Here is a 16429-nt window from a genome sequence, read left to right as displayed (position 1 = left end):
TAGGTTGTGTATCCTTTGAGGTGTTAATGGGGTTATTGAAAATGTGTATATGTGCGTATGTGTATATACGTATGTATGGATAGATAGAAACATATATGTATATATATATAAAAATGAATAATAAAAAAAAATACACATGACATATAATGTAATTGCAAGGAGGTATTTCTGTAGTCTATTGATTACTAGATAGTGGAAAAGGGGTGGGATTAAATACCGGTAAGCTTATGCTTCTTCCTGCTCCTTTTTGAACATGAAAGTTATTTGTAGTTGTGGTTGCTCGTTTTCCTTTTGTTTTGCTTTGTTCATTTGTCTCTTTTAATTCTATGTTGTTGTACTTTTTCAACATGTTCAAAATAAAGATTCAATCAATCAATCAATCAAAATAAAAACCCAGGCGTATGACAAGATGACTGCCAAGTGGCGAGACTTGAAGGGTTTTATCAGCTGTGGCTTCACATTTGTCACACAGACCTGAGAGAAGCAATACTCATCTCAGCTAATGCTCAGTCAGAAAGAAAAGACGCATGTTTGACGTTATCAGTCAGAGCACACTGACCATCCAGCTCATTTTAATCTGACGTTTTGAGAATGCATCTTGTCTCACACGGACAGACTGATAGGCTGCGTAATAACCTGCAAAAGTATTAAAAAACCACCACTCCGATAGCTGCTGCTACTGATGGAACTTTTCTGTCTAACTGGATGTCATTACCATAATAGCAAAAATACAATACTTTTAATTACACACTGTGTAGAGAGAGGAACACGATAGATAGAATGCAATAAAATGGAAGACACATGTTCACACGTGGTGAGCTGTAATGGAGAAAGGGCTAGTTTTAGTTGTGTTTAGTTTCAAGGTGTTCTGTGAATGACTGTAAATGATAACTAGGGCTACCTAAACTAACAATTCACACACCACGGTCACGCAAACACATGCGCTCAACGGCAGAACATTTACAACAGCCTCACAGCGCACACAGACTTATAGGACACACACGCAAGCCACGCTTATTCATATTAGTGAATATACACACACATAGTCAGACTTATGGAGCCTCTCACCACACATTTTTTTTCTCTTTCTATTTACAAACAAGTGATGTTTCCACATTCTCTTTACCCGTCTAAAAGAAGCTCCCAGCGTACATCATTAGACATACACACACAATTATGGGCACACTAAGGTTTGTCACATGGAATGTAAATGGAGCTGGCACCAGAGAAAAAAGGTTAAAGATATTTAACCAGCTTAAAAAACTACAGGCAGATGTTGTTTTATTACAAGAGACTCACAGGCCTGTCACAGGTTTAAACGAACTTAAAACACCTGAGTTTCCTAATATGTTTGCAGCCTGTTATAATTCTAGACAAAGGGGAGTAGCAATTTTAATACATAAAAACTGTAATTTTACAGTACTCGATACAGTTATAGATCCAGAGGGTAGATTCCTTATTATTAAATTATCAATATTTAACAAAAAGCTATGTAAGTATATATGGTCCAAATGTTGATGAACCCTCATTCTTCCACGGATTTTTAGTGCACTCTCTGAACACCTTGATTGCACACTTATTCTTCGAGGCGACCTCAACCTTGGACTAAATGAAGAAATTTAGTCCAAGGTTATTATAGTCTTCATATTTAGACTATAATGACACTCCCGGAACATCAGCATCTGTTCTATGGGAAGCAGGGAAAGCTGTGATGAGAGGTAAAATAATTTCTTTCTCATCACACAAAACGAAAGAAGAAAACAAAAATATTCAGGAACTAGAAAAAACCATCAAATCCTTAGAAGAAGCCTACGTGTGCGACCAAGATAAAGAAATAATGAACAAAATATGCAAAACAAAACTAGAATTAAATGAAAGTATTAATAAAAAAAAACACAATTCCAAAGACTTCGCTTGCAGAATTTTGAACACAGTAACAAATCAGGTCGATTTCTAGCTAACCAGTTAAAAATAAATAAAGAAAAAACAACTATATGTGCTGTTAAAGATTTATCTGAAAACACAATATATGACCCTGGAAGAATAAACAGCATTTTTAGGGATTTCTATGAAACTCTATATTCATCACAAATACACCCATTTAAAAATGAAATTGATCAGTTTCTTGACAACACAACTCTTCCAAAATTACTAGACAGTCAAGCAATGGAACTGGATTCACCACTGACGCCAAGTGAACTCCAGGAAGCCCTGATAAGCATGCCCAATAATAAGGCTCCAGGTCCAGACGGCTACCCTTCAGAATTCTACAAAGAATTCTGGACAATTCTGGCACCAGTATTCCACAGAATGTTGCAGGAAATCGAGGAAAATGGCAGACTACCACCAAATATGAATTCTGCAAACATTAGTCTCCTGCTAAAACCAGGCAAAGACCCTTTATTTCCCTCAAGCTATCGTCCAATATCCCTTATTAATGCAGACCTCAAAATAATCTGCAAAGCTCTCTCAAAAAGATTAGAGAAGATAACCCCCCTTTTAATTCATCCTGACCAAACTGGTTTCATAAAAGGTCGGCACTCATCAACAAATGCACGTAGATTACTTAATTTAATAGACTACTCATACAGTAAAAAAATTGAAACCACAATATTATCTCTAGATGCAGAAAAAGCGTTTGACAGAGTTAACTGGAAATTTTTATTTGCAACTTTACACAAATTTGGTTTTGGAAACTCTTTCATAAACCGGCTAAGAATATTATATAATTCCCCAACAGCTTGTGTCAGAACAAATGACCAGACATCCTCCAGCTTCTGTCTCCTGAGGGGCACCAGGCAGGGATGCCCACTCTCCCCCTCACTTTTTGCAATTTTTATCGAACCACTAGCAGCAGCATTTAGACAGGCTGCAACAATTAAGGGCATAAAATGTAAGAACATAGAACATAAAATCAGTCTCTATGCGGATGATGTGTTGCTTTTTCTCCAAAACTCACAAACCAACCTTTCTGAGGTAATCACTCTAATAAACTGGTTTTCAAGAGTTTCAGATTATTTCAATTAACTGGTCAAAATCTACAGTTCTTCCAATTATCTGCTCCTTCCATAATTCTTCTTCTGCCCCACTACAATCTGGAAATATTAAATATTTAGGTATTAATGTCTCTCCTAAGCTTTCAGACTTAACTAAATTAAACCACATCCCATTTCTAAAGAAAGTAGAAGGCGATCTGACTACATGGAAATCTCTACCCATATCACTCATGGGAAGGGTCGCCACTATAAAAATGATGATCTTGCCAAAAATAAATTACTTATTTTTGATGATCCCTAACAAACCATCACAAGATTGGTTCAGATGTCTTGATTTGTATATTTCTAAATTCCTTTGGAAAGATAAACCCCCGCGTATCAGCTTAAAACCGCTACAAAGAACCAAGGATAGAGGAGGATTAGATCTGCCTAATTTTCAACAATATTTCTTAGCCAACAGGCTTCAGTACATCTCAGGATGGTTAAAACGTACCTTCTTAAATGAGCCCTGGCTAGATGTTGAACAGGCACTATGCAATAATCTAGAGATTTCTGACCTACCATTTATCAGCTCAAACATCAAAAGACATGAATGCTTTAAAAGCATCAACATCAGCTTTTCTCTAACAGCATGGTGGGAGTTTCTAAAAATAACGGAGTCTTCATTAATCCCATGCAAACGTACACCTATCTGGAACAACCCTGACATATTACAAAACAATAATATGATTAATTTTCCAGAATGGAGTTGTAAAGGAATTAAATACTTAGAACATATAGTAGAAGGAACAGACTTTATTCCATTTGACAGACTAGTTATACAATATGGGATCAACAAGAAAAGATTTTTAGAATATCAACAAATTAAATCCATAGTAAAAAAGAAATTTAATCCCAGTGAAGCCGAATTACAAACACCACCAAGTGTGGTACACTTTCTTACACTTAAATCCCCTAAATTATTGTCTAAAATATACAGAACACTTTCTAAAATAGATGAATCAATATCCATTCCTATTGCAAAGTGGGAAGCAGATTTGTCAGTTGGCTTAGACCAAAACTTCTGGTCTCAGATTTGCTTAAAAACCTTTAAATTGATTAGAAATCCCAGTCTGCAATTAATACAATACAAAATACTACATAGAGTGCACTATACAGGTCATCGGATGTTCCAGATGGGCTTTACATCTTCCAACAACTGCTCACACTGTCAAGGCAATACACCAGACAATTACATCCACGCTCTTTGGTTCTGTCCACCAGTGCAGAAGTTTTGGCGCGAGATATGTGAAGACTTATCAAATTGTCTCAAATGTAAAATTCCAACCTCCCTTTAGTGTGCTTGTTGGGCAAATTGGATGATGTCACTACAGAAACTAATACAGTCCACATGGTTTTTACTGCCCTATGCATCACCAAGAAAACGGTCCTCATGAGCAGGAAAAATAAAAATAATCTTAATTCTAGCCAATATAGAAACCATCTAATAGATCACATTAGTCTCGAGACAGCCTCTACCACCACATTAGATCAATCCCTCTGGGCTCCTTTGATTGACTCCATCACCTAGCGGGGGTGGGGGGTCGTAGTTTGGTCCCGCCTTCGCCATTGTGGTTGATGTGGAGGTTGGGACGGCTTAGGGCGTCTGAAGAACCCCTAGGGACGTTATCCCTGGAGGGCTTAACCCAGGGGTTGTGGTCATAACCTGGTTAGTGGCTCTGGTTGCTCTTAGAGGGTGTTCTCCTTGTGGCTGCGTGCAGCAGGCCTGGGGGAGGGTCTGTGCTGGAGGACGTAGGGGGCCTCTGGATGTCTGGAGCCTGGATCTCCTCCATGCCTGCTTCATGCCCTGGGGGACAGGGCTATGGCTCTCTACATCCTCTAGCAGACCATTACATGGGGAAACCTTTTGAATACAAGCGCGCTGATCCACACAGGTGTGCACACGGGTGTTCACTGTTCATAGACATAAACTACACCTTTATTGGCTGCTATTTCCAAGCACATTGTGCGCTGTCAGTCCTGCTTGCTACACAACAACATTCAATATTTAGTATTTACTGCTGTTTACACTTAGCTACATTAACGTGATGGTGTTGTGTTTAGTATGTTGCTTTGTTTTGTTTTGTTTTTTTCTCTTCTTTTTCTCTCAACAGGTGATCCAGGAGATTTTTTTTCTCTTCTGTCTCTTTTTAAGTGCCCTTTCTCACTGTCCCTCTTCCCTTCTGTTTTTCTTTTCCTTCATCTTTCTTTCTCCCTTTCCTATCCCTCAGTCATGTCTGTCCCATCTGTAACAACTGAAAATAAAATAAATAATAACAACAAAGGTCGATCAAATGGACCAATACGGCAAGGCCATGATGATCCGTTTGGCAAAGTAAATCCATTAGGTATCCTTGTTGGTCTTCAGACAACAATTCTGACGGCTAAAGAACCAAAACACATACAGCACGGTGACTGCCAATTTAACTTATAAGAACCAGAGAAAAGTGTGAATACAATCAAAAGGATTTAGCTGCTAGCAGGTTATGCAGTTCATTGTGTCTGTATCAGGTGTGATCCAAACTCACCTTCTAAATGACCAATAGGAATGCAGTATTTTTATCATTAATGGAAAAATTGCATTTTACTGTCTTTGATATTTCTTCAAAGTAGTTTTCTCCCCAAAAAATTTCCAGCTTAACCACAACCTCTATGGATTCTTTGCTTGGATCCCCCCCCCCCCCCCCCCCCCCCCCATCAGTAGCACTGACCTTACATGGAGGTTTAATAGATGCTTAATGCCTGTTTGATGAATCAAGGTTAATTCTACCCATCTGTCACCAATTAATTAAAATGGCATTATGTGAGAAAAAAAGTCTTGTGTGTCACAAGACTTTCTTCTCTCACTTTTAAGCTCTTGCCCTTTAAGTGCCGATTTAGTGGGATTTAGTTGTGTCACCTGGCTTCCACTTTCTCACATTCATGCATATTCATTCATTCAGTCATTTGATTTACAAGGATTAGTCTCTATAGGTCTCTAGCTCTGCTGTCTCTGGAGAACAAGGCGACAAGTTCAAGAAAAAGAAGTTTACTTTTTCTTGAAAAACAGCTGGAAAAAAGGCAAAGTTACCTTTAAAATTCAGTAACTTGTAGTAAACGGCCAGCAGAGGGCGCTAGGACATAATTTCATTTGACGTCTGGAGGATTTAACTTAAGTAAGTAATTAATTATGTAATAGATTAGCGGCTACTACTAGTACTACAAAAGGATGGCTCTCTTTATTATTGATGCTTTAAATACTGAACATGATGTTCCTCTTACAGACTGCTCACTGGGCTTAACGTTAATTTCTCAGGACGCTCTTATCAGCTGTCGGTAGCTGATAAGAGCGCCCTGACAATTAACCCTCTATTCACTCTTTCTCACATCACGAAACCAAAAACTGATTTCCGGTATTTGTCATAAACAAAACAAAACAAAAAACGACAGAGTATATTTAAACTGGTGTAAATGACTTGATGGCTCACAATGTGTGAAACGTGTTAAATCTATTTATTAGGAATGATATGAGGCAGGGGCGATTCTAGGTTCAAACTTTTAGGGGGCCTCAGCTCCCACTCATAATGTCACGTTATTAATATTAATGTAATATGCTGTTTCCAAATGTAATCAGTCCTTTTCACATTTGCAAACCTCAATTCAATTCATTGACATTAAAAATGTTTTTTTTAAAGAGTCGTCTGGCCAAGAGGGCATCAGAGTTTGCAACAAATATAACATTGCTGTTCTATAATGTGACCAAAAAGGATCGGGCTGATTATAATGTAGGTGCAATAAGCCATACATTGTGTAAAATGACATGCCACTGTGCAACCATCAAAAACTATCTTGCAGGCAGGCAAAGGGGGCTCACTGAGCTCGTCTTATTACAGATTCACAGAGGCTCTGGTTAGAAAACTCAAAGGGCTGATGAAAACGAAGGGCTGATGTGTGTGAATCCCAGCCATTTAATCAGCAGCATGAGCTGATCAGACCTGAAAAAGTGTGTTTAATGTGGAGAAAAACAGCCCAGGGCTCATGGTCCAACAGAGCCACTGGATGATGAAATAAGAAATAAGCGGATATATGGCATGAGGGTTTTGAGTGGTCTGATGGTTTTCCAAACTGTATCAGTCATACTTTTAAGTGGGGTTTAATTCAATGCATGATATTTAACAGAACTTTTGTGCAAGTGGATCTATTCTATAGCCTACATCAAGTGTGTCAAACATAAGGCCCAGGGACCAAAATCTGCTCAGCAAAGACTGAAATCTGGCCCACTGGATGATTTTGGAAAGTGTGAAGGAGGGCACACGTTTTGGACTTTTAGGTAAGTTTTACAAGCCAAGCCATCCATACTACACCAGAGTAAATAAGCAATAAATAGACATGGGTTTTTAAAATGTTTACAATAGAAATTTCGTTTATTTTAAAAAAGAGTCCACAGTAAGTTCCTTGAAATTTAGTTGCGAAGACTCGCGAAGACTGCGAAGATTTTTTTCATTTATTACATTAGCATTTCTTTATCATGTAGAAGACACCTGCTGCGAATATTATCAGTCAAATTCAATGACCGCTGAGAAGCGGGTGTAGAAGAACTGAGAAATACAGATGAAATCTCACCTTTTTCCCCCTTAAGATATCTCTGGCATTAAACGCATAATTGAACTTCTTCACACTGACAGAACGTGCAGTCTCGCTGGTTCGACCCACTTAAGATCAAAATGTAAATGTGAGTAAATGTGATCCAGATGTGATTAGCAGCTAATTACAGTTTTATTTCCACAGCAGACCCACCTTCGGTTTCCAAAGGTTTCTAAGGTTCATGTCCCCAGGGGAGGACCAACTTAGTCGTCGGCCTTCCTCCCAGCTCCTGGGTTGCGTCATGCTTGGGGACTTCACTCCAGTGAGGGACCTGCTTTGTGCTTTGTGGAGAGAGAGAGAGAGAGAGAGAGAGAGTGAGAGAGCGGCGTTCCCACCAACAGGACGGGATTCAAAAAAAGGGGGAAAAAAGCACAGCCAGCAGGCAACATCACCTGCAGAGCGAAACAGCGTTGGATTTCCCCGGTGGGAAACAGACATCCGTGTTGTTTTCCTGTATGTCAGAGGCTTACTGCGTGTAGAAGAATTCGCTCAAGTGTCTTTTCGGTGTTTTGTATCAGGAAAAAAAAGAGGCGCGCAGTTTTGTCCTTCTTGAGGACCCGGGACCTTGTTGACGCTCGGAGCGGGTACGATGGACCGCGTTTCCGCCGGGAATTCGCTCTTGGAGCCGGGCCGTGCGCACACATGGGGACTGTAGCGCTTCCAGCCCGGTTTGTTTAGCGGTTGAACCGTGTTTACTGTGCCGGGAGAGGAGGTCAGGAAAGCCGCGATGCCCACCAGGAACAGGTACAACCTGGTGGATGATGTGGCGGACTCGAGGGTGCCGCTCCACAACGAGGAAGCTTACCAGCACGGGATATATTTCCAAGCAAAGGTGAAGTCCGGAGAGAGCCCGAACCTCCTTAATATGCAGTGTTTTCAGAGTTACATGAGCCTGCTGTGTGCTGCTGGAGCGGCAGGTGCACTGGGCTGAAGTTTGAACACATGGTAGCTTTGCCTGCAGGTCCTCAACCTCACACATTTATTAGTGCACGCATACATCTAAAGTCTAAAATGTTAAAGACGGGACTCAGAGCAGATGTGGGATGACTCAATCGTCTAAAAGCCGATAAAGATAGATGATCGTTTTTGATGCTTTGAGTGCATTTGGGAGCTTTTCCCAACTTGCTGAATTATTAAGGTGATCGCGAAGAAACCAGACAGTATTCAGCTTTAATGATTGCTTTTATAGTGGAGATGCAGCTCGTGATTGCTTTCATCATTGGTTGCTTTTTTTTTTTTTTTAAGATTATTTCCAATAATAGCAGTAATGGTTTGCAATAGATGCGAACAGATAATTAAAACAAAATCTGTTTTCTTAGATGTGGAAGTGATGTTAGATCCCGCTGTTTTTGTCAGATTAACAGTGCAGGACTTCAAAAGTTTCGGTTTCCGTTTATGTGAAACAGGAAAAGAAGCTGAAAATAGCAAATATCTGGCACTTTGCACAAAGTCATATTGATGGACCAATCGCTGTGTGAGTCATAGGCACATGCGTCTTTAACTGTATTCTGAGTCTGTTTGTTGTTCCGTTTGATCAGCAAACCGAAAGGGTTAAAAAAAAAGGGAGTGTTTCTGGTCCAAAGTTCATTCACATGGGTGCTTGTATCTTTTATCTCACTGGGCCTGCTCAGCAGCAGGGTGATGTCACTGTTCCTTTCTTTCGCTGAGTGTCCCATAACTCCTCAGCACAAACCTGATATTTACTGTGAATATACAACACTTTTCAGTCAGATAAAAACAGTAAAATATAAAAGATGAATCCCCCCCCCCAAACAAAAACCAAACAAACAAACAAAAAGAAAAATATGCATGATGCATTTCTAAATTCAAACACCATGAGCTGCAGAATGTACACAAGACAATGAGTTATTAAATTTAAAAAAAGGAAAATCCTATTTACCAAGTAAGCAATAAATTAAGGCCAGTGTTGCTGAAGATCTCAGACAGTTTACTGTAAAATGATAGAGACATCAAAGGCGTCATTGTCCCCAGAGCCCCTTAATTACACAGGCGCGTATTCAAATATATGCAAGCCACAAAGAGCTCATTAAAAAGGCATAGCTTTGCTTTGTTTGGGTTTTTTTTGTCATACATTAAACACATTTTGTCTTAGAGACACCCTGTTTGACACTTTGCAAAGAAAATCTGTGATTGGCTGTGTTAGCTGATCTGGGGCGAGCAGTACCACATGTTGGAGGCTCGGTGAAGACGGCTTTTTTCTTTTATTGAAGTGAACAGTCTAAGTGATCCCTAATTTTGGTGCCGTTTGATAACACCCCCCCCCCCCCCCCCCCCCCCCCTACTTGTCTTCGGGAGGCTGTTTATCTTCCAAGGATGAAAATGGAAAAAGAAATTGCACATTTAATCTTGTGAAGGCAGAATGGCTTTGGGAGTAGAAGCACGAGGGATTGGATACACTGATCTCAGTTTGTGGCTAAGGAATATTAATTGTGCAGCTGTTTTCCATGGGACAATACCTGACGCTTTGTGTATGTGTGTTTGCGTGTTTATTGCAGTACGTGGGTAGTCTTGACGTGCCCAGGCCCAACAGTCGGATGGAGATCGTGGCAGCCATGAGGAGAATCAGGGTAAGAGCCAAAGACAGTGTCATCCTATGTTTAAGCCTGGAAGCAAAGACACACACACACAGACTCACACACTCATCAGTGTGTGAGTCCAGCGGTGAGTGGGCCTTGATGGAGGACAGAAACTACCTTTACAATAATAGGAGAATCGCACACACAGTAGAAAAAAAAAGAGCATGCTGTTGTCAGAAGGTATTTGTTCCGAGGAGGCAGTGACGCATGTGGTGCCTGGACAGCGTGTCACGGCTTCTGACGTGGGAAAACAATGCAAGGATGAAAAAGTAAAAGGGCTGAGGTGGATTGTGTGGCTCTCTTTGCTGTGTCTCTTTGCCTCTTTGAAAAATGGGGAGGAAGCGTATACATACATGTTGTGACTGCCTTTGAACAAACTCAGCCTGTGGCTTTTGATTTTTGCATTCTGTTGAGCGGATAGTTTTTTTTTTTTTTTCCTCAAATCAGCTTTATAGTATAAGATGATGACCCCCCCCCCTCTCCGCCCCCCTCCTAGCTATAAAATCATATCATTGTTACTATCATCTTTGCCCCAGAAGGCCGGCGGTTTCATCAGGAAGCTAACACAAAGCGAAATCAGACAGCCAGGCTGGTCCTGTAATCTAAGTGTGACTCACTAGATGTGCTTGGTTCAAACATGACAAAGCTCTTAGCTTTAGCCGAGTGTGTGTGAGCTACTAAAAAGTCATAATGTGTATTTACCCCCCTGAAAAATGCACAAGATTTAAGGACACTCATGCAAGCATCTCTTGGGGGTTCTATGTTTTACCCTTTTCGGGTAAATTTAAAACACTGCAATAGTGTGAACTTCAAATTTGTATAAACATTTGTACAACCGCATTTGTATAAACATAATGCAACCCTACATCTGGAAAAAAGCAGGGTTGCTCTATAAACCTTAAATTTACCACAATTCCAGCAAACCTGTAAATCAATAAAGGTGTAGAGTAAACATGATCATAAGGGTGATACAGCACAGGCTGCAGGTACAGACAAGGAAGGAAGATGCTGCTGGTTGCTACAAGAAAAAGATCATCTTGTACATTTCAAAAATGTACAACACTTGCAACACAGTGAGATCTGTTTACTATGTATTTATGAAGCTCCCATATAAAAATACACAATTTGTCATTAGTGATTATTCATGTTCATGTCTAAGAGTGCGCTCTCATTCGGATGCATACATGTTGGGGTTGTGCATATCTGTATATTCACTTCCTTTCAGATCCAAAGAAAGCTGCTAAAGCTGCAACTATTAGTGTATTTAAAAAAAATATGACGTAATAGGAAATTATTAAAGCTCTGATTTGTGTCAAATAGTCTCCTGATGACTGTAAATATGATAGTGTGGCTGTCAAACAATTTGGTATCATTTTTATAGATTTTTTCATGTGTTCACAACTACATGCATCAACATGCATGGAAGTGTACCCAGGCACAGGGAAAGCATGTAAACTCCCCATAGAGAGTGCCCAGCTGAACATGGGACCCTCATAGTGTGAGGCAACAGTGCTCACCACGTTACCACTGTACCACCCTATTTACCTGATTATTATTCTTTTGCACTTATTTCAATTCATTGCATAGAAAAAAAAGTAATCAAAGATCAAAAATCCATTTTATAGAACAGTCCCACTTCAGCTCTTTTAGAACTTCGCTCTTCTCTGCAGATGGTTGACAGAACAACCATAGAACAAGCCGGAATCACCCACAGACCAATCGTCAAACATAGTTTTGATGCCGCCTCCATCTGACAACAAACACTCTCTGCAGGTAGACAGGCTGTCCACGAGGTTGCCTTTGCACTAGCCCCATTCAGGCGTAAAACACACTTAAGACTGATACACATATTTGTTCCAAAATATGGGCCAATATTTTTTCTTTTAGACTCGTGAAGCATAAACATTTCTCTAGAATTTGTTATGTGTAGTTATTTTTGAGGCCTTGTTAATTCAATTCAATTCAGTTTTATTTATACAGCGCCAAATCACAACAACAGTTGCCTCAACATGCTTTATATTGTAAGGTAGTAATCATACATATGGAAAAACCCAACAATCATATGACCCTCTATGAGCAAGCACCTTGGCGACAGTGGGAAGGAAAAACTCCCTTTTAACAGGAAGAAGCCTCAAGCAGAACCAGGCTCAGGGAGGGGCGGGGCCATTTGCCGCGACCCGTTGGGCTGAGAGAAGGAAACCAGGATAAAAGGTATGCTGTGGAAGAGAGCCAGAGATTAATAACAAATATGATTCAGTGCAGAAAGGTCTATTAACACACAGTGAGTGAGAAAGGTGACTGAAGAAGAAATACTTAGGACAATATAAGAATGCAGTTTAAAAATAATCTTGCTTTATTGTCACAAGACATGGATTATCTGTTTAAACTGCCCAGCTGCTATGTTGCCAGCAGTGGAGAAACTATGCAACATCACCACTTCTTAACTTTAGAAATTTGCATGCAACGGCTGTTATAGATGCCAATACTGATATATTGCCAAATAGCTAATATCGGCCAATATATCAGCCCTAAAGATATATCAGTCGGGCTCTAAGCTATTCCAGCATCCACAACAGTTGTAGAGGAACCGAGTTGTGTGACGTACACATGGTTGCCTACTCACCAGACCTTCTAGAGAAAGCTACCATTTTTAATCAAACTTGTTTCCTTTATGTAGATTTTGTCAGCAAAAACTAAACAGCAACCTAAAAGAATAAAGTCAACACAGATGTGCCAAATACTCCTGGAGTTTATGTTTTAGGTCTGTTTTCCAAGTGAAATGTAATTAGCGTTGTATAGATGTATTTTGAGTAGCCTTCCTTATTTTCACTTCATCCTTTTTTACAAAAGCAAAGAGGCTCGTCTTTGATTTAATGCGCGACCGTTTGGCTGAGGCACTGAGCAGAGACTCCGCGGTGCGAAGCATGATTAAAGAGAGTGAGGAATAAACTGATGGCAGCGGGAGAAAGACTTGGGAGAAGGAAGTCCTGGAATCTAGCAGGGTTGTGCGGTAGCTGGCAGAGCCGTAGTCGTTTCATATCCCTCGGCTAATCTCTTTGGTCTCAGTGGATGTGAGAAAGCAGGCGCAAACATGAGAAGGGAGAGAGGAAGGGCAGACAGCACAGACCATCATCTTTGTATAAACAGTGGATCTGGGTTTGACAGAACGCAGGAGTCGTGCTAGTTTTTGGGTGTTTTTTTTTTCTTGTTTTTTCACACACCTGCCATTCCCACGGAGAGAAAGTGAATAGACACAATTTTGTATCCTGTGGATCTTTTCAGAGTCGCTTTTTTTGTTAGACGTCCTCCCATTATGGCTGACTGGTCATACTGTGTTGGTTTTGTCTGAATTTGCTTCATTCAGTGTGACCAGTGACATAGAAAGTTTGCGAGTCTGTGTGTGTGTGAGGTTGAGTGCTCTATAATAGTGAGACCTCTTGTATTCTAACAACCTCCACAATCGATTAACGAGGCAGAATAACAAAGGCTGGTGTTGCTGCATCCACACGGAAAGATTTGCGGTCTTCCACGGCTCACTGCCTCAGAAAAAGGGCGTGTGTATGTAATGGAATTTCTTTGGGAGACAAACGTGTGCTATTTACAGGAGGCCACAGACTCTCTACAAAGAAAAACAAGTTTGAGGCTATTCTCTCTCATTTTCCCCCGACCCGCCTCACCCCCCTCTCCACTGCTGTTTTCTTTCCATACCCTCACTCTTCCCCTACCAAAATAGACTGCCTCGATTTAGCCCATCTCTGGCTATCTACTCAGTGCTGACAGGAATAGATTTTAGGCTGAGGGCAGGCTACGCATGCTTCTCTTTGAATTTTGATCGGCCCTAATGGGATTTTAAGCCTCCCGCACGTGTCTTTCAGGATGCATCTTCCTTTCCCAGACCGCCAACAGTCAGGTTTTTACATCCTTTCTTTCTTTCTGCATTTGTCTCTGCGTCTGTCTGGATCATCTCATGAGAAGAGCCCCTGTCTGCCATGCGAGAAGGAAGGATACTTTTTTTTTTCCACGTTCCTGCTGTTTTAGTTTGGCTTCGCTGATTCTGTTAGTCTTCTGAGAGCTTGCAGAACTGTCATGATTGTGTCAGATGCAGATATTGGGCTGTCGAGGGGGATGAACCTGTCACGGGGTACAGCAGAACTTTTTACATGAGTTAGTTTTACTTTGTTGAGTTTTGTTTATCATGCCTATTTTATAGTCAGACATAACTCCCACTGTAGGTAGAACAACTGTTTTGTTTTGGTTTTTGACATGACAGTAGCTGATTGTTGAATAAGTAAATATTGGTGTGTAGTACTGTCATTACTTCTTCCAGTTTCTCCCAGCAGCCCAGGATTTTGTCAACAATTATCAAGCTGCAACTTCAGGGTTTAACAAAAGGACACCCCAAAAACCGCAGTACCTCTAAACACCACGTGAGGCTGGTTTCAAATATGACTCAAATCCTACAGACTTCCATTCAGCTCATTTACACCTTCATAACAAAAGCATGTGCTTAACATAGATACTGCAGGTCCATGGGCACTAACTGAGATCTGTCTATGCTACACCTGCACAAGTCTGAGCCATTTAACTGGAAGTCTACAAGTTTTTTTGTGTGTGTATTGTACCTTTTTGAAACATTTCCAAGACAATATTATAACAAGCAATATAAACTGATCTGCAGTTGAATGCACAAAAGGACGGTGGCGAAAGTTATCTAGGATGAATTAGCATTTGTTCTAGAATTTGTGATATTTTGTATGATAGCAAGAAAAAGCTAGCTAGTATTTGTCAACTATCAGCTTCGCTCAAATGATTTCTTTGGAGCCCTTTGAAGACACTGATACTTCAACACACCAGAACCAGGAGATCTGGCTATCTTTTATATACAGTCTATGTCAAAAACCATCAAGTCACCAGACAAATTGAAGGAATCTGCAGTCGAAAGCATGTGCGTTTGTTTTTAACCATCTTCTTTAATTCTTCTTGTTCATTCACTCAGTTGTCATACAACATACTGCATCACTGTGATACTGGTCAACTTATTTGGCAGTGGCACAAATCATTTAGAGAATGACTGAAATATTAGTATTCATTTCCTTCCAGTCTGTTTCCATCGTCCATTAATTCTTAAAGGTCAAATTTTGGCAACTAGCCCTAACAACTGTTTTCCCGTGCCTGAAGGCTCCTAAACATACCACTTAGTCATAGCACTTGTGAATGAGTGTGACGTTCATAAATGAGGCATTTCGCTCAAAGCCTCTTGTAGACTCAAAGTTAGATTAAAACACTTCAGATAATCACATAACATGGCCAGGTATGACTGAACTGCAGTCAGGACTCAACATGAACAGTTCCTGAGTTACAGTTTTGCAAAACAGTTACACACCCAGCATGTCCCAGAAAGCCGGGGGAGAAATGAAAGCACAGCTTAATTCCAGGCAGTTGTAGATCTACAGCAAAGTGGGGGTGGTTGGTCACCACGTGTGAATGGGGGGGATACTCTGTTTCCAGAGAGGCATGGACAATAATGAGAGGTTATTGTCTTTTTTTTACTTTGTATTCATGCTAGCTTAATGGCAGATGTACAAGAGCATAGTCGGTGACCTATATGTGTAGTGGATTAGACGTGATCTCAGCTTTGAAAGGGTGCACTCATCTTTTGTTTACCCGGGGTGAACAGTGGTACCGTCTTCTTGATTAACAGCAAAAAAGTTACAATTTGTGACCTGCTGCGTTTGAGCCTGGTAACACTAAAAAGTGGCACAGAAGAATTTTAGCTATAGAAAATCTATATTTTGTAAAGTTGATGTCGCCAAGCTTGAGTCACTGTGCAATTAGTCTAGTACCGATACCTTTGTAATGCCACAGTTCTTAGTATTACACGTGCTACTAAATATATTTTAAATCAATCAAATGAACACATTCCAACAAAATTTTTAAATATACTCAAACTGACAGGATGAATGCTATTCTTTTCTGCAGCATCTGGTTATTTTGATGTGACAAGTTGTCTTTATCCTTTGTAAAAGTTGTATTCAGTACTGCAGTTTGCAAAAACTAATAGCAGAATTTTAGGATGCTGAGAAACAAGGCAGAATGTGGAGCAGAGGAAAGAGACTAATTTGTTTCTAAATTGTCACAATCAAACCTTTTTATTCTGAAGGTTATTTGTACCTT

The 16429-nt window shown here is 40.2% G+C and overlaps 2 protein-coding genes across 2 annotated transcripts in view; one reads left to right on the top strand and one right to left on the bottom strand.

The window, feature by feature from the left end:
• The window catches only part of LOC146666312 (uncharacterized), a 477181-nt gene that overhangs the window by 337676 nt on the left and 123076 nt on the right, over positions 1–16429 (bottom strand). The window lies entirely within an intron of this gene.
• LOC146666314 (carboxyl-terminal PDZ ligand of neuronal nitric oxide synthase protein) overlaps positions 7961–16429 on the top strand; it is a 57267-nt gene continuing 48798 nt past the window's right edge. Inside the window, exons 1-2 of the mRNA XM_085414257.1 lie at positions 7961–8490; positions 10175–10246. Coding sequence (XP_085270383.1) covers positions 8386–8490; positions 10175–10246 — 177 coding nt within the window. The 5' untranslated portion in view covers positions 7961–8385. The remainder of the gene's footprint in view (positions 8491–10174; positions 10247–16429) is intronic.

The sequence above is a fragment of the Rhamphochromis longiceps genome, linkage group LG7, assembly GCF_057381845.1.
Source record: "Rhamphochromis longiceps isolate RC_006_pf linkage group LG7, R_longiceps_female_GT1.1, whole genome shotgun sequence".
NCBI classification, from domain to species: domain Eukaryota; kingdom Metazoa; phylum Chordata; class Actinopteri; order Cichliformes; family Cichlidae; genus Rhamphochromis; species Rhamphochromis longiceps.
This window is presented reverse-complemented; position numbering and strand designations above follow the sequence as displayed.